The sequence below is a fragment of the Physeter macrocephalus genome, chromosome 18, assembly GCF_002837175.3.
Source record: "Physeter macrocephalus isolate SW-GA chromosome 18, ASM283717v5, whole genome shotgun sequence".
In the NCBI taxonomy this organism is placed as follows: Eukaryota; Metazoa; Chordata; class Mammalia; order Artiodactyla; family Physeteridae; genus Physeter; species Physeter macrocephalus.
This window is the reverse complement of record NC_041231.1, coordinates 71,101,841-71,127,973: the sequence shown is the minus strand read 5'-3', so window position 1 is coordinate 71,127,973 and position 26,133 is coordinate 71,101,841. Positions and strand designations below refer to the sequence as shown.

The 26,133-nt window shown below is 43.4% G+C and overlaps 1 protein-coding gene and 2 long non-coding RNA genes across 3 annotated transcripts in view; 2 read left to right on the top strand and 1 right to left on the bottom strand.

Moving 5' to 3' along the window:
- PXT1 (peroxisomal testis enriched protein 1) overlaps positions 1–11,573 on the top strand; it is a 21,110-nt gene extending 9,537 nt beyond the window's left edge. Inside the window, exons 2-3 of the mRNA XM_024121728.2 lie at positions 4,492–4,622; positions 10,955–11,573. Of these exons, the coding sequence (XP_023977496.1) occupies positions 4,492–4,622; positions 10,955–11,059 (236 nt within the window). The 3' untranslated portion in view covers positions 11,060–11,573. The remainder of the gene's footprint in view (positions 1–4,491; positions 4,623–10,954) is intronic.
- The window catches only part of LOC129391525 (uncharacterized), a 38,538-nt gene continuing 16,970 nt past the window's right edge, over positions 4,566–26,133 (bottom strand). Inside the window, exon 3 of the long non-coding RNA XR_008615789.1 lies at positions 4,566–4,650. This is a non-coding gene — a long non-coding RNA (uncharacterized lncRNA). The remainder of the gene's footprint in view (positions 4,651–26,133) is intronic.
- The window catches only part of LOC129391526 (uncharacterized), a 9,120-nt gene continuing 1,397 nt past the window's right edge, over positions 18,411–26,133 (top strand). The window contains exons 1-2 of the long non-coding RNA XR_008615790.1: positions 18,411–18,517; positions 25,475–25,563. This is a non-coding gene — a long non-coding RNA (uncharacterized lncRNA). The remainder of the gene's footprint in view (positions 18,518–25,474; positions 25,564–26,133) is intronic.

The window sequence follows — 26,133 nt, the reverse complement described above, 5'->3', positions numbered from 1 at the left end:
CTTGGGTCACAAATCAAGCCTCAGTAAATTTAAGAAAATTGAAATCATATCAAGCATCTTTTCTGACCACAACACTATGAGATTAGAAATCAATTACAGGGAAAAAAACGTTAAAAACACAAACACATGGAGGCTAAACAATATGTTACTAAATAACCAAGAGATCACTGAAGAAATCAAAGAGGAAATAAAAAAATATAGAGACAAATGACAATGAAAACATGACGATCCAAAACCTATGGGATGTAGCAAAAGCAGTTCTAAGAGGGAAGTTTATAGCAATACAAGCCTACCTCAAGAAACAAGAAAAAAAAAAGGTTGTGCAAATACTCTTCATACTCTCTTAAGGCTCTGGGATTCAGGAGTGGTCACTACCAGCAATAAAAAGTCCATATGTGCTGAAATGACTTTCCCTGAGAATAATCACCTCCCAGTAATGAAATAGGGGATTAAAGCTGTGATTGCTTAAAATTATGCCTAGTGACGAAAAAAAATTAATTGGTCGATCTAAGAAAGAAATGGAAAATTTTATTCGATCCAAATTGAGGATTATAACCCGGGAACAGCCTCTCAGAACGCTCTGAGAACTGTTCTGCCTGTTAAAGGTCAAAGCACAGTTATATAAGTTTTTGAGACAGGAGGCTGTACATTAAATGACATATTGTTGACAATTTACATAACCCAGATCTACAGGTAGTGGGTCATGGGTTATGGTGGCCCCTTATAAGAATAACAAGGAAGGTTATCTCCTATGGAGTTCTGGTTACCGCAGATTCACAATACACACTAAAGGGGAAGGAGGAGGCCGAAACAGGCAAAGAAAAGTTTTATGTTTAAATTTTTCTTGTCTGCCATAAAATATGAATTTTATTTCATCACTAGTGATGCAGGTAAAGTACTATAAAGTTTAACACAGAGGAATACCCTTTTGGAAGAAACTATAAAACAATTCCTTCAGTTTAAACTAAGCCACATTTTAATTGGCTTCACTTTGGACCATAAACTTCCTGTATGACCTTTTATTGTTTTGGACTTTCTCACTGCCTCTCTGCCCCTCCTCACATGATTTGTAGTTATGATATCTTCAAGTTTCCCCAAATTTTCAACCATGCTATCTCTTCTACCAAATCTCCCTTTCCTCAGGGACTTCCCTTTTAGAGCCGTTCTCTTGCTCTAATCTCATCACTCTCTAGGTCTGGTACACTGTTGGATCCACCTTTTGCTAAATATTCTTTTTCTTGGTTTAGTCATACTCTGTTTTACTGGAAAACTTTCTCAAGAGGCTTCCTAAGAAATTGTGCATGGGAGAACAACTTCTTGAGTCCTTGCATGTCTGCAAATGTCTTTCTTCACCTCTCACAAATTATTGAGAATGAGATAGGCAGAGACTTCTAGGTTGAAAATAATTTTTTATAAAATCCTTGAGGGCATTAATTGTTCTACTATATTCTAGTACCCATTATTGATGGGAAATCAGTCATCAAACTAATCCATGTTTCTCTTTGGAGAATTTTAGCATCTCCTTCTGCTTGGTATTTTGAAATATCGATATGCTCCAGAGGTGAGGATTTTATTTCCCCATGTGTTGTCCTGAGAACTTGGTGGGGTTTTCTTTTTGGTGGGACTTTCTAATCTGAAGTTTGGTGTCCTTTAGCTCTGGGAAGTTGTCTTATGACAATTTCCCCCCTCTATTTCTCTCTTTCTGTGACTCTCATTTTTTTTTTCAAATATTTATTTGGCTGCGTCAGGTCTTAGTTGCGGCACACAGGGTCTTCATTGTGGCATACGGGATCTTTAGTTGTGGCGTGTGGGCTCTTTTGTGGCATGTGGGCTTCTCTCTAGTTGTGGTGCGCAGGCTCCAGAGCGCATGGGCTCAGTAGTTGTGGCGTGTGGGCTCTAGAGTGCATGGGCTCAGTAGTTGTGGCGTGTGGACTTAGTTGCCCCGTGGCATGTGGGATCTTAGTTCCCCAGCCAGGGATCGAACCATGTCCCCTGCATTGGAAGGCGGATTCTTAACCACTGGACCACCAGGGAAGTCCCTCTGTGACTCATTAATCAGATGCTGGTCTTTCCATATTGGTTCTCTATATCACCTATCTTTTCTCTCATATTTTAAAATTTCTGATTTTTTTCTGAGTGATTTCCTTGACTTTATTTTTTCAGACCATCAATTGTATTTTTAGTTTTAGCAATCATATTATTAAATCTGAAAGATTTTGTTGTAGGTTTATTCTTTTTTCACAGCATTCTCTTTTGTTTCCTAAATGTAATATTTTCTTAACTCTCTCTAAACATATACATTAGAATTTGCAAACATTCCCTTCTGTTCCTTGAATTATATCTGTTTTCTTCAGTGTGACTGTTTTGGTTGTTTATCTGGCATTTCTCTTTCATTCTGTGGTTCTTCTCAGTTGCCTGGTGATCTTTTGTTATTTTAAAGAAATACTGACCAGTTAGCTGGTGTGGGTTTTTTCTGTTGTTATGTAAGTAGGACTGTTTCCCCAGGTAGTAGCAGTAGCCACCATGTTCCAGGTGCTGTCCTGCACAGGTTAAATATATTAATTCATTTAATCATCTCAATAACACCTCTACAAGGTAGTTACTGTGGTATCTCATTAAGTTTAATATTCCATCAATTGTAAAATATACTATAATTTTGTTGCCTGCTAAGAAGTTAAACAATGCTGTTGGACTATGACATGCCATAGACTATAAAACACATTGTTTTGGAGGCATTATAAAATCTTAGAATTGATAAAATAATACATTATCATTCCCATTTTACAGTTGAAGAAACTGAGGCATAGAGAGATTAAATAACTTTCCCAGGTTACATAGTTTTATCTGTAGTGGATTTTACATTTGAACCCAAATGATCTGGCGTCAGAATCTTACCACTATGCCTAACTGCTTCTCCAGGGCTCCTCACTGAGTGGGGACTCAAATGGGGGCTCTGAGTTGGGGGAGCTTTAGGGTGATGAGTTAGGGAAGCTGGCTTTCTGGCCCCAGGTCCCTCAAATGCCAGAACAAGGAGACCTTTAACCCAAGGCACCAACATTCATAAAGAAGTTTTAGCTTTCTCCACAAGATTTGTTCTCCTCTATTAGAGAAGAGTGATCTGGATTTTTTACCTGAAATCTGATGGGTCTAGTGGGCTGGGGCTGTCAAGGGTACCAAGTGGTACAGTTGATTCTCATCAGAATTACAGTCAATGGCATGTCTCCCCTTCCCAGCTTCAGGGTCTTGGTGGACTAAATGGGTTTCCTGTCGTGGGTTCTTGGCACTTTCTCTGTCTGGCTCATTTGTCCATATCTTGTCTTCTCTGCTTTCTGCCTTCTAGAAACATACACAGACCTCTCATCTGCTCTTGACCCTGCTTCCCATTCTCTTCACTGTTGTGGTTTTACTCTTTTTTATACTTTCATTTTGGTGGGGTCTTGGGAGAAGACTGGGACTAGGAGAAATGGAGAGGTCAGTGCTTGCGCTCAGTCTTGAACCAGAAGGCCCTAGACCTCCAGTTTTAGTGAACAAAATCAAGATTATAAAAGGATGACCAACATTTGAGAAAATAAAATATCCACATTATAGCTGGCAGTGGAAAAGCACTTACAAGGCCTTAGAAGCATATTTGCTTAAAAGTTTTCCTAAATGCAACTGAAGGATTCTCAAAATACAACAATATTTTTAAGAGTTCCAATATGTTGAGGCTTATTATTTGCTTTATGAAGGAATTATTCTTTCAAAAAGATTAACCATGAGATTTTTCCAAATTCCCCACTAGGTTATTTAGACTACAATTTTATTTTCAGAACTCTGTGTGGATATGTATATATCCACACAACTTTTCAGCATAAAGTGAGATACTTTTTCCTTCTGGATATTAAAAATTCAATACTTGGAAAATAATAGAGCACTTGAAATGTGGCCAGTGCAATTGAGGAACTGAATTTTAAGTTTTATTTAATTTTCATTAATTTAAGTTTAAAAAACTGATTCTTAATTGTTGGAGAAGTTTTAGGTATGTTTGGAACAACTTGGATATATGAATTTACTTTTTAACTGTAAATTTCATGAAATCAAAATACAAGGATTTCCAAAGAAATTAGTTGATATCTGGATTGAGATGTGCTCTAAGTATAAAATAAACACCGGATTTTAAAAACTTAAATATAATAAAGAGTATAAAACATATTAATAATTTTATATTGATTTTGCATTATAGTGATAATACTTTGGATATATTGTCCTAAGTAAAATATATTACTAAAATTATTTTTACCTGATTTTACCAGTAGAACATTTAAAATTCATATGTAGCTTGAATTATATTTCTACTGGACAGAGTTGATCTATTCCAGTGCAAGGCTTTGCTTTTCGATAGTCATTATGATGCTGGGATTTCATCCCTCTCCTTGTCTAAGACAGTTTTAAGTGACTAGTGGTGAGTGATTTACAGAATTAATGGAGTTTTCTCTCTGAATTCTTATGCAGATCACAACCCACCTTCTCAGCCCATGGAGAATAGCATTGGCCAGAACCATCACCAGGAAGAAATAATCCACAAGTTGGCCAGGCAGCTGAGAAACATTGGGGACAGCATCGATCATAGAATGGTTCAAGAGGTGAGAATTCAGTTTCCCCAGTAAGGGCCTGTCAGGGAGGAGGAAAGCACAAACAGAACAATGGCTGTCAAGTGGCTGGGATGCCTAGGAATTAGCAGAACACATAGATTAATGATGACTGGATTACCAAGCATTAGATCTGAAAATTGTGAACCTGGGTCAAAGCCAGTATTAGATGTCACACTTGCTACTCAAACTGTGTGGTCCATGGACCAGCAGCATCAGCATCATTTGGCAGCTGGTCAGATGTGCAAAATCTCGGGCCCCAGCCCACAACTCTGGAATCAGAATTTACCGTTTTACACACACCCTAGGGGATTTGAGTGCACATTAAAGTGTGAGAAACTTTGCTCCATACCCTCAAACTAGGATGCATGTTAGATTCACCTGTGAAGTTTTAAGAATTACAGATGCTGGGCCCCACCTTGAGAGATTAGTCCAGGTGAATCTAACACTCCGTCAGGGAGGAGAACCTTTGCCTTAGATGGTGGTCATCCTCCTTGAACCAAACCAGGTTATGATCTAAGCCCAACTCCCCCTGATTTCTTTGTTTCTCCTGATTATTGTAAGAGATATAAGGGAAACAGGAAAGAATAATGATTACTGTTTCAAATCTTAGGGGTGATGAAATCCACAGCCCACTTAGTTTTCCTCCAGAACAACCTGTAGTTGGCAGCAGCTAGAGAATGATCACGTGGGGCTCTGTGGTAGGGGGGTGGCTGCCCCTCAGAGCCCAACTTCCTCCCCTTAAACGCATCACAGGACAGGTACCTGTGGTGATTTCTTGTTTATCACTACTGCTGCCATCATGCTGACTTCAGGGAGTGCCAGGCCCTCTTCTATGCTCTGGTCCAAATGTGGCAGTACTCAGCCATGCCCTCAAATAAAACATTCCCTGAGACCAAACAAGAATGGAAGGTCCCAACAATAATGTTACTGAAAGTAAGAAGGAAACAAACACAAATAAAATACTGATAGACCAATTTCACTCCAACAAATATTTACTGAGTGCCTGTTATGTGCCAGACTCAGTTCCAGGCACTGATAGACCAATTTCACTCAAACAAACATTTATTGAGTTCCTACTATGTGCCAGACTCAGTTCCGAGCAGAGAGCAGGAATGGAAGATGAGCCTGCTGTCATAGGACTCATAATGTAGGAGAGACAAACAGTAAAGCAGATGACTAGACTCTAGGGGATACTGAGTGATGGAGAGTGACTTTGGATGGGCCATCAGGGAAGGCCTCTCTGGGGAGGCGATATTTGAGCAGAGACTGGAAGTGAGGGAGTGAGTCATGGGAATACCTGGGAGGAAAGTGTTCCAGACAGAGGAAACTGGGAGGGCAAAGCCCTTGGGATAGGAACAACAAGGAGGCCAGATTGGCTGGAGTCGGGGGTGTTGAAGTCCAGGAGTTGGCCTCCGTCCTAGCGGCGGGGGTAAGGTGTTTGGGTTTTGTGCCAAGTATAAAGGAAGCTTCTGGGGAGGGAGAGCAGGAGAGTGCCATGTGCTGATTTACATTTAGAATGAAGCCTGGCTGCACGGTGCAGAGAGTAGTCTGTTGTGAACATTAAGAGAGATAATCTATGTAAATCACTTGGAATAGAGACTGACCCACAGAAAATGATCAATAGATGTTATTGAAGCCAAAATATTAATTTGTTTCTGGCCTTTGCCCTTTCACTATTTGGAGTTGAACACTTCTTTGCTGTGTATCATTTATTACAGGGCACTCATGATACTCTCCACCTCCCTTCCATGCTCCAGCTTCTTCTATAGTGTTCACTGATGCCCGTGCTTTATGAATTCTGGGCAAGTCCTTAGTTCAACTTTTCTGCTTCTTTGTTAGCTAACACTCTGAATACTCCTGGTTCCTTCTAATTTTTTCTCTGAAGAGGAGAACAGAGTAGGGCAAATCACAACCACCTATTTTCTAAGTTTACCTCAACCCAATCAGTAAGTCACTTCTCCATGTAACCACCTCTTCCATTCTTCCATTTTTTTTTTCTTTCTCTCCCTTACCTTTTTTTTGGTAATGATGTTTTTCCCTTACCTTTCAAGTTGTAATTTACTTATGTTTTAAATTTACCTCTGCAGCTTAATAAATTGACACTTTTCTTTCTTTTTTAAAAAATAATAACTTTATTGAGAAATAAAATTCACATAACATACAGTTCACCCATTTCAACAGTATAATAAATGGTTTGTAGTATATTCATAGAGTTGTACAGCCAGTCATCACAATCAATTTTAGAACATTTTCATCACTCCAGAAAGACACCTCAAATCCAATAGTAGTCCCTTCTCATTTCCTCCCATTTTCCCCCCTAGCCCCACCAATCTATGTTCTGTCTCTCTGGATTTGCCTATTCTGGAATTTCATATAAGGGGACTAATATAATATGTTGTCTTTACGTTTGGCTTCTTTCACTTAACACAATATTTTTTTCAAGGTTCATCCATGTTGTAGCATGAATCAGTACTTCATCTCTTTTTATTGCTGAATAATATTCTTTTTATGTATATATCACATTTTGTTTATCCATTCATCACTTGAGGAACATTTGGGTTGTTTCCACTTTTTGACTATTATAAATAATGATGCTATGAACATTTGTGTAGAAGTTTTTGTGTAGGCATGTTTTCAGTTCTTCTGAGTACATACCTAGGAGTGGAATTGCTGGGTCATATGACAACTTTATATTTAACTTTTTGAGGAACTTCCAGACCATTTTCCAAAGTGGCTGCACTATTTACATTGTGGCCCACCAGCAGGGTACAAGGGTTCCTGTTTCTCCACATTCTTGTCAAAATTTATTGTTAACTGTCTTTTTGATTACAGTCAGCCTAGTGGGTATGAAGTAGAATCTCATTGTGGGTTTGATTTGCACTTCCCTGATGGTTAATGTTGTGCATCTTTTCATGTGCTTATTGGTCATCTGTGTAACTCTTTGGAGAAATATCTATTCAGATCCTTGGCCCATTTTTAAATTGGGTTGTCGGAGTTCTTTATATATTCTAGATGTAAGTTCCTTATCACATATATTATTTGCAAATATTTTCTCCCATTCTGAAGTTCGTCTTTCACCTCCTTTTATGTCTTTCACCTTCTTGATGTTCATGTAAGTGCAAAAGTTTTAAATTTTGATGAATTTCAATTTGTCTATTTTTCTTTTGTTCCTAGTGCTTTTGGAGTCATATCTAAGAAACCATTGCCTAATCCAAAGTCATGAAGAGTTATACCTATGTTTTCTTTCAAGGGATTGACTTTTAGCTCTTAAATTTAGGTCTTTGACCCATTTAGAGTTAATTTTTTGTATATGGTATGAATTAAAAGTTCATCTTGGGCTTCCCTGGTGGCACAGTGGTTGAGAGTCCGCCTGCCGATGCAGGGGACACGGGTTCGTGCCCCGGTCCGGGAAGATCCCACATGCCGCGGAGCGGCTGGGCCCGTGAGCCATGGCCGCTGAACCTGCGCGTCCGGAGCCTGTGCTCCACAACGGGAGAGGCCACAACAATGAGAGGCCGGCATACCACAAAAAAAAAAAACAAAAACCACACACACACACACACACACACACACACACACAAAAGTTCATCTTCATTCTTTTGCATATGGGTATTCAGTTGTCACAGCACCATCTGGAAAAGACTACTTTTTTCCTACTGAATTGCCTTGGCACCCTTGTTGAAAATCAACTAACTATAAATTTTGGGGTTTATTTCTGGACTCTCAATTCCATTCCATTGATCTATATATCTACCTGTATGCCTGCCCTAGCTCTTCTTGCAACATTTTACAAAGCTAGCTTTGACCTAGACTTTTAAAGTAATCTTGTCTTGTACTGCAAAATTGCATTTTAGAACACTTTAAATAGACCACAGAATATTTTTAAAATAATTTTTAAAATTCCTCCTAAGTTTGCCTCTAAAATGCTAAAGAGTAAAATGCATGATTTACTCTGCTACTTTAAGGCTTACCTCAAGCAACTATAACAGGATTTCAAATCTGGCATGGTATATTTCTTTCATATAGTCATTTATTCACCTTTTGTACTTTGTTTAATCAAGTGGTCACACTGATTCTCCAGATGTCTTCCTGCTTTTGATGTATTTAAAGAAAGTTTTATTCTTGCTCTTGGAACTCCCCGGCAAAGAGCTCACCAAGGTGTATTTTTGTCTACCAAATTGATTGTCCTTGAGCTATCACATAGCTTGACTTCTTATTCTTTTCACTTAAGCAAGTGTTCTGTGTTTTCAAATAGGCCTTGATTCTCAAAATAACATCTTCTATTTTGCCATCTAGTTTTGAGGGGTTCTGGTTCAAGGACCTGGTCTTTTTTTTTTTTTTTTTTTTTTAATCTGGAGCATGTAATTTTCCTAGATTTAAAGTGTGTTTAAAAATAGTTAGTCTTGGGACTTCCCTGGTGGTGCAGTGGTTAAGACTCCATGCTCCCAATGCAGGGGGCCCGGGTTCGATCCCTGGTCAGGGAACTAGATCCCACACGCATGCTGCAACTAAGAGTTCGCATGCCACAACTAAGGAGCCCGCGTGCCGCAACTAAGGAGCCTGCGAGCAGCAACTAAGGAGCCCGCGAGCCGCAACTAAGACCTGGTGCAACCAAATAAATAATATTTAAAAAATAGTCTTCCTGTTGCTTTTATGATCTTAGATGTGTCTTTGAAATTTTTCTCCATAGGACTCGCTCCTGGGTTCTAGAAACTTCCCCCTGCCTGTCCCTACAGGCCTAGGAGTGGAAACAACTCTGCTGTTGCCAGCCTACCCTTATGCCTCCTCACCCCACTTTTGTAGACAGTGTCTTTATCTGACCTTCCCTGAATTATTCCTAATTTGAGTATGCCATCTGTTTTCTCTGGGACCCTGGCAGTAATGTATAAGGAATTTCTTAGTTTGTTAGAAAGACAAGAGGGAAATGAACATTTATTAAACATTTTCTTCCACGTACTCTGAGATACTCTTATGTGTTTCATTTAATTTTCCAAATAACTCTATGAATTAGTGGAATAGGTATTTCAGGAGAGGCATTTGAGGTTCAGAGAGATTAGATATCCTATCCAAGGTTACTCAGCAACTAAGTGGCAAAACTGGAATTAAAATATACGAGCATCTGACTCAGTGCTCTATACATTTTCTTGTCTGCTTTGCTGGAAGGAAATTCATTCAATTCGTGTAACTGATATCAACTATAAAAGGGAGAAAAAAAGTTCTTTCATGATTTCCAGTTATTGATAGGACAAAGTCTAAATTCCTTAGCCTGCTGCTAATGGTTTATCATGCATTCATTCATTCAGTCAACTAATATTTATTGAGCACCTACTATGTGTCAGGCTCCATTTAAGTGCTGGAGATATGGCAGTGATCAAAAGAGAAAACTTCCCTGATCTCGTGGAGACAAACAATAAACAAACAAACAAAGAATATAGTTTATCAGATAGTCATGAGGAGTGTTGGGGGATTTGCAATTTTAAGGGAAGGCCTCACTGAAGGTGCCTTCTGAGCAAAACCTTGACAGAGGTAGGGGAGGGTCCATGGACCTGGGGAGAGAGCAGTGGAGGCAGGTGAATAGCAAAGACTGAGGCAGGGGCATGTCTGGCATATTTGAAGAATAGCAAGGAGGCCAGGGTGGCTGAAGCTGAGTAATGCAGAAAGCCATAAAGATACCGTCAGAGAGGTGGGTGGCAGGGCCTTGAGGTCACTGTAAGGGCTCTTTTGAGTGCGGCCGAACCACTGGAGAGCACTGAGCAGAGGGGCCGCATCGCAACAGTCCCCGAGGCTGCTGGGTTGAGAACAGAATGCAGGAGGAGGGCAGGGCCAGGGAGAGCCCTTTCTGTCTGGCCCCCAGCCTTCTTCTCCTGATACTCCCATAAAAACAGTGGCATTTACTTACAGCTCCAGAAACCTGCTGTGGTCTTCACCACTTCCAACTTTGCTCATATTCACCCATCTTCACCATCTAAGTCTGTTCTTCCAACCCCAAAGCAGACTCCCTTACTTCTTTGAAAGGACTAAGACAGTGCTCTGGGAAGCCAGAGAAAGAGGTTAATCAACCCTGAAAAGAGTGCCCCAATTTGCTGATGGTGAAGATGGGAAAACGTCCAGAGGAAAACTTCCCAAGGTGCTGTGGAGGGTACGGACATTATGGAACAGACTGAGATATTCTTCCACTCATACACTTCATGAAGCAGCCGTAGATGCTTGTCTGTGGCATTGACTGAATTAATATCAATACCGAATTTCTAACTTTGGATTATTTTATCACTTAAAAAACAAATTTAACCTCTTTTTGCTCTCTCTCTCTCTCTTTTAAACAGGATTTTCAACAAGAAGGCAGAGCTATCCTGGCTCATTTTGTCTTAGTTTTCTTTGGAGGAGTTCACACGTTGTTGCGCTTTCTCTGTTATAACCACGTGATGTAAAAGGAATGTAAATGTCAGGTTCTGCTTTCCTTCCACCCTCTGAGAAAATATGCATCCCACCGGGGCAGATGGAAAGAAGACCCGTCTCTACCTCCTCTGTTTTCACGCATCATTGTTGCTTTGTGCCTGGTTGTTGGAGAACTGCGGGCTCACTGGCCATTTGTCTGTTCACTGGTCAACGAGCGATGAGATGTCTATGACTGCCTCATGGTAGAGCCCAAGGAACTTAGGAACCCAGGAGGCCTTGCTGCTTAGGAAACACCAGTGCTGTGGAGAGATCCAGTGCTCCTTGTAAGGAAACCTTGAACATTTCCTCTTATGAGGGAAATTGAACCTCATCCCCAAACCAGAGGTCACAGGAATGGGTGCTTTCTCCTGGGCCCCCTCCCTGGGTACCAGGCCCTCCAGCAGCCTGTTGACCCCACTCTCATTGCCCATGTCCAGACCTGCAGTGCCCCGTCCTCTTTTTACCTTTCTGTCTACCTCATATTCCTCCCTCCACCCTTTGAGAAGTATGGCAAGTGTTAAGAAAATTTGTTGTTATAAATTATAAGTTCTGTATATGCATTTTGAGTTCTTTGTAAGAAAAGTGTTATTTAAAAAATTAATAATTTAAAACATGAAATAAATATGGTTATTTTATTGAGCATGAAACACCTGTGCATATTTCTTTTGTGAAGGAGGGATTCCACTTGTTCCTACTCATATGGGGTCATAATTTTGTAGTTTGATCATATAGAGCATCGCCTTCGTCCTTCCAAAGGGAAATGTCCTCATTTTTTAGGTCTGTCTCAGGCAATGCCTATCATCACCTAGGTTTTGGCTTCCTGGCAGGGAACAGATCCTAAAACGTCTTTCTTATTTATTTTTTTTAACTCTTTTGAGTAGGTATTTATTTATTCATATGGTTAAAAAAATCAAAACCGTGTAAAAAGGTTTACAGTGAAAACCCTTGCTCTTATTTTCTATACTGAATCCCAATTATGTTTGTAAATTTGTTACATATCCTTCCAGAGTTTCTTTGTACAAATACCAGTAAATATATATATACACACAAAAGGTAGCATGTAATATACACTGTTCTGTACCTTGATTTTTTTGCTTAGCATGGTGGTCAGACACTATTCTACTTGTCTTACAAACGTTAACTCATTTACTCTTCATAAGAACATTATGAGACAGGTATTATCAATATTATTAGCTCTATTTTACTGTTAAGGAAACTGAGGCAGAAGTTAGTAAAGAGAGGCAGTACAGAAGGTAACTAAGTTGCTCAAGGGCACACAGCCAGTAAGTGACATAGCTGGATTACCAAGCCAGGCAGGCTGTTCTGAGTCTGGGTTCTTAACCACGTGCTGTACTACCTCTTGGACAGCTTGCCACTGTCCACAGAGAGCTCTGTCAGACAGGACGCACAGAATTCTGTTAAATGGATGTAGCATCATTTATTTCATCAGTCCCTTCTTAACGGATGCCTGGGTTGTTTCTAATCATTCGGTATTATAAGCAATGCTGAAATAAATAACCATGTACCTTTTGGATATGTACAAATACATACATATTTCTATTGCTCATTTTTCCATTGGGTTTCCGGTCTTGTTCTTACTGGTTTCTAGGAGCTCATGATTTATCAATGCTAAGCCAACAGCATCTACACCTTCAGATCTTGGGCAGGTTATTAAGGCTTCTTGCCTCCTTTTCTTCCGCGTGTATGGGTTTGCTTTAGTGCTTACAACCTTTCTGGGCTTTCCCTCAAGGTAGAGGGAGCTAAGGCAGGTACACATGGGTGATGCGTGGGTGGGTATTACACTTGGAGCAGCCAGAGGCCTGGGAAAAGGTGGCAGCTGGGATCCACTGAGTACTTGGGTCTAGGTCAGAAGAACATTATAGCCTCACTGATGCTGGCATTCGGGCGTGGGGAGGTGGGGCCTCCACCTGGCCAAAGGGCAGGCCGTGGCCGGGTCAGAGCTGGGAATGTCACTCACCCGTAAGGGGAGAGGCACCTGGTCCAGGCGGATAGTGTGGGAGGCCCCCTCCTATCCATCTGCAGAGATGGAACAGAAAGTTGGTGCCATGAAGTTGGTTTATCGCTGTCACGAGGCCAGGACCAGGGGTTCCCTCAGCTCTCTAGATCCCCCAGAATCCCACCTCTGTCCCCCTGGGAGCCAGTGCCAGGATGCCCGAGGGGCTGTCCATCTGCGAAAGGATGCGAGTGGGACCGATGCCTCCCAGTGGGCTGATGTTTTTACAGAATGTAAATGTGATACATAAACTTCTTATCCAAGGAATTGCCCTCCCCCATTTCCTATTTCTTTCTTTTTTAAAAAAATATTCATTTATTTGGTTGTGCCGGGTCTTCATTGCAGCAGGTGGGCTCCTCAGTTGCAGCTTGCCAGCTCCTTAGTTAAGGCACGTGGGCTCCTTAGTTGTGGCATGCGAACTCTTAGTTGCGGCATGCACGTGGGATCTAGTTCCCTGACCAGGGATTGAACCCCGGGCCCCTTGCGTTGTGAGCACAGAGCCTTCACCACTGTGCCACCAGGGAAGTCCCCGTTTGCTATTTCTTTGCTGGTTTTTTTTTTTGGCTGCGCCAGGCAGCTTGTGGGATCTTAGTTCGACCAGGGATTGAACCCGGGGCCATGGCACTGAAAGTACAGAATCCTAACCACTGGACCGCCAGGGAAGTCTCTTTGCTAGGTTTTCTTTAACCTTTCCTTGGTGAGGAAGTCAGGGAGGTCAATGTGAATTCTCCTGCGGGGAATACAGCTGACATGGCCAAGCTTGAGAACAGGCAGTCTCCTGGTTGGTAAGATGAGGATTGGGATTGGATGAGCTATTAGGTCCTTTCCAGCCTAAGGACAAAGAGTTGAGGACGTTGCCAGTGAGGAAGCCAGATGGGGCTAACCAGTGAACAGTTGTATGTACGTAGAACCCTCTTTCAAATGATTATATTTATTTATTTTTAAAATAAATTTATTCTTTTTAAAAAAATGTATTTATTTATTTATTTTTGGCTGAGTTGGGTCTCTGTTGCTGTGCGCGGGCTTTCTCCAGTTGCGGCGAGCAGGGGCTACTCTTCCTTGCGGTGCACAGGCTTCTCACTGTGGTGGCTTCTCTTGTTGCGGAGCACGGGCTCTAGGCGCGTGTACTTCAGTAGTTGTGGCTTGCGGGCTCTAGAGCGCAGGCTCAATAGTTGTGGCGCACGGGCTTAGTTGCTCCGCGGCATGTGGGATCTTCCCGGACCAGGGCACGAACTCGTGTCCCCTGCATTGGCAGGCGGATTCCCAACCACTGCGCCATCAGGGAAGCCCCCAGATAATTATACTTAATTTTTGTTGTTACAAAGGTAGCACATTCTTATTGTCAAAAATAGGGAAATGACAGAGAAGCATAAGAATACATAGAACAATCAAATACACTCAAAGATAACCACAGGAAACATATTGGCTATATCCTTTCATTTCATTTTCCTAAGTAATGCTCTTGCCCAAGGGAACTCATAACTATGGAGCAGGCTGTAGATTAATGTATTTATGTGGTAGAGCTGAGAGGTGGAAAAGCTAAATGACAAGCTCAAGATCACACAGGTTTCCATGCTAAGGTCAAACCTTGGTTCTGCGGATAATCTTCTAAGAGATTTTCACATGCACTTCCTAAGCTGTGGAAATCATAGGACAGGCAGCTAGCTGACCACCAGTGGGGTCTTTAATCTGGGTGGGGGTCTAGGGGCAGGCACGTCTGACCTGGGTTGTGGAGCATCCAAGTCACTTTCTGCTTGGTTGCCCCAGGGGCTGGAATACTGCTTTATATTTTCACACCCTTCTGATTTCCTGGACACAACCTGCTTTTTGAGCTGCTGACAGGATTGAGCAGAATGTGGTGTATGACTTCACAGGCCTCGGGATGACACTGTTGCCCCCAAATGACTGGCATGCTTTTAATGGGGAACAGAGCCTATCTCTTCAGGGTTAGAGGGAAGTGGGGACTCACAGACATGAGAGAACCCCAGAGCGTGGAGGATGCCCTTGTACCTCAGAGCAGCAGAGGACAGCGGCAGTGTGACTTGGGGAGAGGGGCAGGGAGCTCTGTACGGAAACTCTGTGGCTTCATTTCGTCCAAATGCCAAGGCTGACCAGTAGCTTGGGGCTTAGGAATGCTCTAAGGAGATGTTTGGCAACACTTACATAGAGGGTAGGATTTGGGCTCCATTCCTGGCTCAAGCTGCGGTGATGAGGAAAACAGGACTTCGGGTCAGACCTGAAGACCCTGAGTGTTGCTGCTGAGGAGAACCTTAGAGGACTCTTAATTCTTGGTCTTAAGTCTCTTCATTTTCCAGGAGCTTATTCCTGGAAACATCTGTGAACTTCCCACTGTTGGATGTAGAGGGATTGAGACATCTTTGTGTCTTGAAATTGGCTTTTGAAGCTCCTAGTTGTGACTAAACCACAGGAAAAGACATACAGAGCCACCTCTGACTTTCAGATGTCACAGGCAGGGGAAAGGCACCTCTCGGCAGCTCCCTGGTGGTGTACAATAGGGGAAGGGGCCCTTGGGGAGCTCCATCAGATTTTTTGTGCCCCTGCTCAAGTTCACATCCTTCACAGATAACCGAGTCCCCAGGTACTTATTTTAATAGATACCATTCTGGCAAGCGTGGCTTCCCAGTATCTTAGACCAGGGCATCTCAAATTTTCATGTGCACATGAATCCCCTGGGAGCTCTGTGGAAATGCAGATTCTGATTCAGTAGGTCTGGGTGGGGCCTGAGATTCTGCATCTCTAATAAACTCCTGGGTGATGCTGTGGCTGCTGGAAATGCATCTGAGGATCTCACTTTAGGCAGCTGTCCCAACAGCGATTTTCAGTCTCTCTGTGGAGGTGAAATCAGTTTGGTGGGTCAAGATATGTATTTTTTTTTAAATGAGGGAGGGACTTCCCTGGTGGTCCAGTGGTTAAGAATCCGCCTCCCAATGCAGGGGACGCAGGTTCAATCCCTGGTCAGGGAAGTAAGATCCCACATGCTGCAGGGCAACTAAGCCTGCGTGCCCTAGAGCCTGAGCTCCACAACTAGAGAGCCCCGCGCACCGCAACTCCTGAGCCCACATGCTCTGGAGCCCGTGCACCACAACTTGAGAGCCTGCGTGCCGTAACTACTGAGCCCATGGGCCCTCTAGAGCCCACGCACGCCAGAACTAGAGAGAAGCCCACGCGCAGCAATGAAGAGCCCATGCACTGCAACGAAAAATCCTTCATGCCGCGATGAAGATCCCGCATGCCGCAGCTAAGACCTGATGTAGCCAAATAAATAAATAAATACATACATACATAATTTTAAAAATACCATTAAAAAAATAATAAAAAATGAGGGTTCAGTGGTTAGGAATCCATATTCTCACTGCCAAGGGTCTGGGTTCAATCCCTGGTGGGGGAACTAAGATCACACAAGCTGTGTGGCACAGCCAAAAAAAAAAAAAAAAAAAGAAAGAAAAGAAAAGAAATAGAATATATCAGAGTACATCATAAAGAGTAAAGGTAGCAGTGATTTCATGAATACTTTGTTTTGGCTCTTTATGTATACATGGCTGTGTGGGTCATGACATAAGGTGTAATTTTTACTGCGGGTTGAGGTCAGAATGGTTTGAGAATCACTGTCCTAGATCACGGCATGTTAGAAACACTAAGTTAGATGGATGCAGGCGAGGTGAGAGAGGCGGGGTGGAGTGGGGAGCAATGGGGACTAGAAGTGAATATTCTGGACGCTGTGAGTATTGACAGTGATGTCATCACCTGAAAATGAAAGGAACATATCAAGCAACAAACAGAAGGAAGATTCCCCAAACTAACCATTTGAGGACAAAGAGCTTCCTCCTCCCTAAACTCAGGGGCTGGGCTAGTCCGTGTGCATTTTTGTGCAAATGGAAATGACCTCTCCTTTGGGAAGAAGCCAAGCCAAGCCTCCCCACTGTCCCCGGCCTCCCCACAGATGGTGCCCTTGTGCAGGTCACTACACAACTGTGTGTGCTGGCCCTGCTGGTGACAACCATAAAACTGAGTGTGATGACCAAGAAAAGCAATATTAGCCAAGACAACCAGGGTAAGCAATGAGGTGACAGATCAGTGGGGACTCTGAATAGGCAGTGACATGCAAGAAACTGAGGACAATGGTAGTGCTACAAAAGTCATCATGGCAGAGAAACAAGCTAGTCCCTGTTTCCAGGTAGGCTCCCCAAAGAGGATGCTGATAATCATAACAAAGGCCATTTGTTGAGTTTTTCCTCTTGGCCAGGTATCCTGCTGGGCATATTGTACATGCTGTCTAATTAAATTCCTCCATAGGTCTGGGATGTAGGCTCTTTTATTATCCCCACCTTACAGATGTGAAAACTGGCCTGTGAGGTGAATTATCTTGTCCATAGTCACCCACCAGTAAAAACGGTGGAGCTGGGATTTGAACCTATGTCCCGCAGACCCTACAGCTGTCACTCAATCGGAGCAAGAGCCTCCAGCATCAGATGATGACAGCTCCCATTTTTAGGGGGCCAGCCGAACACTTTACATTGTTATCTGCATTCCTCCTGGGGACCCTGATAGGAAGGTACAAGCCAGCTGTTAGTTCTGATTTGGTTGCTAAAGATTAGTCCAGCTCTTTTTGCTCCTGGAGGTCACTCGACCTAGTAAACTGCAGAGATGTGGTGAAGAGTAGTGGGAAGTAGTTTTGCTTGGGTGAGGGGCAGCTTGAGGGAGTCTTGAAACCAAGACAGAGGGGTTGTGACTTGATGGAGTTGATAGTTAGAAGTTACGTTAGTTTCTTGAGCAAGAGAGTAAACAGATGCTGTGGGAAGAGAGACCTGGTCAGGGCCATCTGGGGGTCCACAGAGGGGGTTGGGCAGGATGCCTAGAGGCCTTTCCAGCCCCACACTGATTTGCTCATCTCACTCATTTGGACAATTTATATTTACTGAGCATCTATTACACTATGTGGCAGGCATTGCTCTAGGTGCTGGAGAAACAGCAGTGACCGGGACTGGCAAAGTGTGTGCCTTGTGGAGCTAGCTGCCCTCCTAGTGGTGGATGCAGTGAGTACAGAAGGAAGCGCGAAGCCCAGCAATGAGCCAGTTGGGGTGGCGCGGGGGAGGAAGGGGGAGCCCCCAGAGCCAGCCCTGCTTTGGAAGCCAGGGGGACGGAGTGCTGACTCTTCAGGGAGACACTCGAGCCCCCACACTGGGTCCTGGGCAAGCAGCCAGGACCTCTGTTTATATCTGTCCAGAAGCTGGGAGCCAGCCAAGCTGGAAATCCCCAGTCAGCAGGCCCCCAGGGCAGGGAGAGTAAGGCGATATCTGCCTGGAGTCTTGAGAGACAAAGATGGTTGATGTGAAGGAACTGAAAATACAGTGGATTGTTGCCAAGAGAAGGAGAAGCCATGGGCTGTTCTGCTGGTCCCAGAGGTTTGGTTAGATTGGTAAGGAGACACCTGGTTAGGCTCATCCGTCACTAGGTCAGGGAGACTTCTTGGGGGAGTCTTAGATAACACTTGCCAGCATTGGTTGAGCTCCTTGGTGGGCTGGGCTGTGCCAAGCATTTTACATGCATTCCCCTCAACCAACAAGAGCTCCGTCTGCCTCAGAAAGCACACACCGCATGCCAGACGCTGGTCTTTAAACTGACTAACTCGTAGGATCCTCATGATGGCCCTGTGTGGCTGGTACTATTTTTGTCATTGTCCTCGTTTTGGAGATGAGGAAATTGAGACAGAGTCATTTAGGTCTCAATGTTTACAGCTGGCCTGGCACCATCATTGGTAGTTTTTGTTGTTGTTGTATGTTTTTACTTTTACTTTTTTCTTTGACGTGTAACTTATATACAGTCAAGTGGACAGATTTTAAGTGTACAGCTCCACTAATTTTTATGTATGTATACACCCATGTAGCCATGATATAGATCAAGATTTAGACCATTTCCAACACCCCAGAAAGTTCCCTTGTGCTTCTTTCCAGTCAATTCTGCTTGCAAGGGCCACCACTATTCTGATTTTTTTTTCCTTTGGCTGCGCCGTGTGGCTTAACGGGATCTTAGTTCCCTGACCAGAGATTGAACTCGTGGCCCCACTGCAGTGGAAGCACGGAGTCTTAACCACTGGACCGCCAGGGAAGTACCGGCACTGTCTATCTGTCTATTCTTTTTTTTTTTTTTTTTTTTTTCGGTACGTGGGCCTCTCACCGCTGCGGCCCCTCCCGTTGCAGAGCACAGGCTCCAGACGTGCAGGCCCAGCGGCCATGGCCCACGGGCCCAGCCGCTCCGCGGCACGCGGGATCCTCCCGGACCGGAGCACGAACCCGCGCCCCCTGCACCGGCAGGCGGACTCCCAACCACTTGCACCACCAGGGAAGCCCCTGTCTATTCTTGATGGTATTTCTGTATCTGCCTTCTTTCTCCAATGCAGCATCTTTGAGCTTCATTCATGTGTCATGAGTCGAAGTCATTTGTACATTCTGGTTCATTGCCAGGCAGCATTCCATTGCATGAAAACATCACGATTTGACTGTCCATTCTCTGGCTGATGGAGAGCTGGGATGTTTCCAGTTCTTTTCTATTGTGAACACAGTCACTGTGGACATTCACATGCATGTCTTTCAGTGGATGCACTCACCATGTCTCTTAGGTCTTTACTTGGGGGTGGGAATGCTGGGTTGTACAGTATGTGGCCTGGGTGCCTAACCTCTGCAGCACACTGGCCCCCAAACAGCCCAGCGGGGGAGAGTTATTATCCCATTTCACAGAGTGGGAAATTGAGGCTGAGAGAGAATGAGTGGCTTAAATGAGGTGACTTGGCTGGTAAGGGCCTGATCTGGAACCCAGACCCCCAGCTTGGGGATTTGGCCCCGAACTAGGTGGTTGATCCAGTGAACAGCAATTTGGTGTGAGGGGCTTCAACCCACTGCTGGGTTTGATGGAGACTTTGGTGGCTGACCCAGTGCTTGGAACCTGGCCCATCCTGGGGTTCAAGTCCTATGCAAAAAGCCTTTTCACCTTAATATTCTTTGAAGATGCAAGGAACAAAAAAAGTCTCTTTTAAAAAAAAATTTTATTGAAGTACAGTTGATTTACAATGTTGTGTTTAATTTCTGCTGTACAGCAAAGTGACTCAGTTGTACATGTATATATTCTTTTTCATATTTTTTTAAACTTTTTATTTTATATTGAAGTATAGTTGATTACCAATGTTGTATTAGTTTCAGGTGTACAGCAGAGCGATTCAGTTATACATATACATGTATCTATTCTTTTTCATATTCTTTTCCATTATGGTTTATCACAGGATATTGAATGTAGTTCTCTGTGCTATACAGTAGGACAGTGTTGTTTATCCCTCCTATATGTAATAGTTTATATCCACTCATCCCACACTCCCAATCCATTTCTCCCCATCCCCCACCCTTGCAACCACAAATCTGTTCTCTATGTCTATGACTCTGTTTCTGTTTCATAGATATGTTCATTTGTGTCGTATTTTAGATGCCACATATCAGTGATATCATATGGTATTCGTCTTTCTCTTTCTGACTTACTTCTTCACTTAGTATGATAATCTCTCAGCAAATTTCATTCTTTTTAATGGCTGGGTAATATTCCATTTTGTGTGTGTGTGCTGTGTGTGTGCGTGTGTGTGTGTGGGTGTGTGTGTGTGTATCACATCTTCTTTATCCACCCATCTGTCAATGGACATTTAGATTGCTTCCATATCTTGGCTATTGTAAATAATGCTTACTTCGTTTAGTATGATAATCTCTAGGTCCACCCATGTTGTTGCAAATGGCATTATTTCATTCTTTTTTATGGCTGAGTAATATTCCTTAGTAGATATATACCACATCTTCTTTATCCATTCATCTGTCAATGGACATTTAGGTTGCTTCCATGTCTTTGCTATTGTAACTAGTGCTGCTATGAACATTGGGGTGCATATATCTTTTTGAATTATAGTTTTGTCTGGGTATATGCCCAGGAGTGGGATTGCTGAATCATATGGCAACTCTATTTTTAGTTTTTTGAGGAATCTCCATACTGTTTTCTATAGTGGCTGCACCAATTTACATTCCCACCAACAGTGTAAGAGGGTTCCCTTTTCTCCACATGTTCTCCAGCATTTATTATTTGCAGACTAAAAAAGTCCCTTTTATTTATCACTGGACTGGAGGAGCTGACTGCAAGGGGATGAAAGGTGAGGGTAGGAGTGAGCACGAAGAAATGAAAGAAAACCAAATTACACTCCAGAAAGATGACAGGCTTCAAAGTTTCAGGTGCTACTGTGGGCTGTGTGTGACCTCAGGGTCCTGCAGAGACAGCTTGGGAAGTGCCCTGCCCATCTCTCTGGACGTGGGAGCAGGACCTCATCTGTGGTTGATCGTGTCTTCAAAATTCAAGGTTTTCCCCTCTCAGTGTAGTTTTTGTGTTTTCATGGAGGCAGAACAGCCAGAGGGGTGTGGAATCCATTGTCATCCTCTGGCCAAACACAGGAAAACAGACCCCTCTCACTCAGGGATCGTAGTTTTGAATTTTCAGGCTGATAGTCTCAAATACCATGGATTAGGGAACCATGTACAAAATGCAATTGGCAGTTGGTCTCCAGAGTCCCTGGAAGTCCTGGCTGGCTGTGCAGGCTTGGCCCTGACACCTGCATGACACCATCAAGCAGTCTCCGAGTTTTATACCATACAGCTTTGTGTATCACCAGACTGATCTCCCTTGGAGGCTCTAAATTCCTATTTCCATCCTCCTTGCGTCCTTTTCCTTGCATTAGTGCCAGGTGTAGATATTATCATTAAAATGACATCTCACTCTTCTCTGTGCCTGTCCCTGACTATTGAGGCATGCTGCCACATGTTTATTAGTGGATTTGCTCTACTGCAGAGCTTCTCAACTGAGCGGTTTTTCTCTCCTTCCCCAGGGACATGTGGCAATGTCTGCAGACATTTTTGGTCGTCACAACTCGTGAATGGGGGAGGGGTGCTGCTGGCATCTAGGGGTTAAGACGCCAGGGATGCTGTTAAACATCTTACAAAGCGCCACAGCAAGGGACTGTCAGGTCCAAAGTGTCTATAGTACTGAGGCTGAGAAATTCTGCTGCACTGTGAATTGCTGGTAAGGTTTTTCTGTCTTAAAAAAAAATCAATTTAGAGATGCTCTTGACCTATCACAGGCATTTTATCTATCACCTGCATCACAAGTGTCTCCCCGAAATCCATCCTCTTTTAGTCTTGTTTATGGTATCTTTGGACACATATGCAAAAATTAATGTAGTCAAATGTGTGCTTCACTTTTATTACAGTCTCTGCATTTCCTGTCATGGTTGAGTCTCTGCTACCCTTGTTCGGTCATATGGTTTCTTATTTCCACTTCTATTTGGGTTTCTATTGTTCAATTCATTAGGCCTTAATCCATCTGGAATTGATTTCTGTGACTGGTGGGAGGTGAGAGTCCAAATATAGATTTTTCCAGGTAGAGAGCCAGTTGTGGTTTTATCATATCTTAAATTAGCTATCCTTTCCCACTGAATTAATGTCACATACACACACATGGGGTCCCTTCTCTTTTCCAGTGATACTTGTCAATCTTAGGTTAATATTGTCAGATCTTGATTATGCAGCTTTGTAGCATCACAAAGGCCAATTGTCACTTCTATTCCTTTTTTTCCCCTTTAATAATTTTTGGGTCAATTCAGACATTTTTTTTTCTTATTATTCTTTCCTAGGTCCCCAAATAAATAATGGAGTCCTCTCCTTCCTCCTATGCTGGGTTACGTTGCTCTGCTTTCTGTGTTTGTAACACAGTGCACTTTCCCTCTGTGCCGCTGATCAGGATGGTCATTAGATAGTCATTGGTTACTGGGGTCCCTCCCTCCTGCCAGCTTCACTCTGTGCCGTGTCCCCAGCAGTGGCATGGTGCCTGGCACATGGCTGATGTTCAATAGACAGTGGTGGAATGAGTGAGGGAGTGATAATGCATGTCTTTTTTATTTTTAACATGAAAACTAGTTTTCTCTCTTGTGTTGTTTTGGGACCTGGCAGTCAGAGGTTGGCTTAGTCCTTGTCACTGTCGAGGTGTGGCCTCGGACAGTTGCTTCCCTCCTCTGCTTCAGTTTTCTTACCTGTCAGGCTAGACCTGATGAGCCCTGAGCTCCTTCCACTCTTACACAGCTGGGGGCCTGTGAGGGACAAAGAGCTCTGGGGAGGAGAAGCACCACACAAACTGAAATGCCAGGTTGACTCATCGCAGCAGGCACAGTGTCAGGGCCCCTGATACTTTTAGGGGCCCAGGAAAATGGTCCAGTTTCTTTTACAATCAGAAGAAAACAAAGTCACACCCTTTAAGTCACATGATTTGGCTTTAAGTCAATCAGACACCTTTAAGCCACGTGACCCAGCTTTAGGTCAGGTCCCCCCAGCAGGAGTGTGGGGAAAGGAGGAAGAGGCTCAGATAGAGAGGGAAGAAGGAGGTTTGGGGAGAATTCTTGAGAGAAAGGGCTTAGGGATGAGCACAGCCCACCCACCCAAATGCCGCTTTTCCATGCTCCATGTTCACAACCACTAGCCCCGCTTTCCAGATGCCAACACCCACACAGGCCTGCAGCTTGAAAACTGCAAGCCTAAGAGTCAAGCCAGGTATTTCTGCGTCCAGAGTTCTGCCTCTGGAGAAACAAAGGGCAGTCAGACTGCAGACATCCTTTCAGGCTGTCCAACCACTGGGCAACCCGACCAGGCTGGAAGTGCCCCCATCGGATGCTGAAGGCAGACCTCTCTTCCCTCTGTGAGGTGAGGCAATTTGGGCCGGAGAGTCAGAAGCTCCTGGTAACCAACCCCTCCTCTCTGGGCACGTCCTTGGGGTTCCGCCAACCCCCATCTCCAACCCTATTGCCCAGACTGGAGGTCCAGTCGGGGAGCTGCGGGTGGCTCTGCCAGTGCTCTCTCGCCCTCTAGTGGCCATCCGCTCTAATGACAACTCTCAGCCCTTCCTCCTACCTCCCTCCCCAGCCCTGGGGGCTGCACTCGACTTGGGCACCTGCAGCCTGATTTCGTACCTCCTCTCCCTCTAAGTGCAATGAAGTGCCCTACAAAGGGGGTATTTCTCTCTTAAAGTCTCCTAGGGCAATCACCCCTCCCTAGACTATCCCACTACTTTAAATCAGTCAGACCTGCGCTTTAAGTCAGGTGAGCTGGCTTTAAATCAATCAGTGACTATGGAGAACAATATGGAGGTTCCTCAAAAAACTAAAAATAGAGTTGCCACAGGATCCAGCAATCCCACTCCTGGGCATATATCCAGAGAAAACTCTAATTGGAAAAGACACATGTACTCCAACGTTCACAGCAGCACTAGTAACAATAGCCAAGACATGGGAGCAACCTAAATGTCCATCGACAGATGAATGGATAAAGAAGATGTGGTACATATCTACTAAGGAATATTACTCAGCCATAAAAAAAAGAATGAAATAATGCCATTTGCAGCAACATGGGTGGACCTAGAGATTATCATACTAAGGGAAGTCAGAATGAGAAAGACAAATACCATATGATATCACTTATACGTGGAATATAAAATATGACACAATGAACTTATCTACATAAAAAGAAACAGACTCAGAGACATAGAGAACAAACTTACGGTTACCAAAGGGGAAAGGTGGGGAGGGATAAATTAGGAGTTTGGAATTAGCAGGTACAAACTACTATATATAAAATAGATAAACACACAAGATCCTACAGTAGAAATAAAATAAGGAGAAAGCCCTCCCGCCCACCAGCGTGCGTATGCACACACTCATACACACACACTCACACTAACACCAGCCCAGGGAGACAGCCCAGGCACTGACTCTGAGGTCACAATGAACAGGATCCAAAAAGCAATTACACTACACAGGCATTGTGCTAATACAATTATTGAAATTGCTAGTTGAAAACAGTTAATGGAATAATTAAGACAGACTGACCTAAAAGCTGATTTAAAATTAACCTGGCACGTGCATACCATCCAAATAATTACTCTCTCCTATGATCTAGTCTCTCATTAAAGTCAAATTTCTTTGGGAGAAATTCTACATTTTGCACCATACTTGGAAAGAAGAAGCCACACTCACTCACCTGCTGATGAAAGTGGAGGGTTATCAGCGGAGCTAAAGGGGAAATGAGTGTCCTGCCTTCCCAGGTGCTGAGAGATCCGTCTCGGCAACAAACCACCCTCCTTCCCACTTTTCCCTCAAGAAATGATGGAAGCCTATTAAAATTGTATCAGCTGAGGACCGCAAATCACTAGGTGCCTGAGTGGGAGGGAGGTGCCTGTGGGGCTGGGGTCTTGCAGATGTACCACAAACTCAGAGGAAACTCAGTAAGCTGTCATCCAACTCATTTCTCCACAGGTGAGAAAAACCAGGCCAAGCAGGGAAGAGGCTTGTTGGAGGCCAAACACCAAGCCGGTGGCAGGGGTGGAAACAGAAACGATTTTCAGGTGAAAGCTCCCCCAACCCCCGCAAACACCTTTCCTTTCTTTATTTTATTTATTTTGAATTTTATTTATTTTTTTATACAGCAGGTTCTTATTAGTTATCTATTTTATGCATATTAGTGTATACATGTCAATCCCAATCTCCCAATTCATCACACCACCACCACCACCCCCGCTGCTTTCCCCCCTTGGTGTCCATACGTCTGTTCTCTACATCTGTGTCTCTATTTCTGCCCTGAAAACAGGTTCATCTGTACCATTTTTCTAGATTCCACATATATGCGTTAGTATATGATATTTTTCTCTTTCTGACTTACTTCACTCTGTATGACAGTCTCTATCTAGATCCATCCACGTCTCTACAAATGACCCAATTTCGTTCCTTTTTATGGCTGAGTAATATTCCATTGTATATATGTACCACATCTTCTTTATCCATTTGTCTGTCGATGGGCATTTAGGTTGCTTCCATGACCTGGCTATTGTAAATAGTGCTGCAATGAACATTGGGGTGCATGTGTCTTTTTGAATTATGGTTTTCTCTGGGTATATGCCCAGTAGTGGGATTGCTGG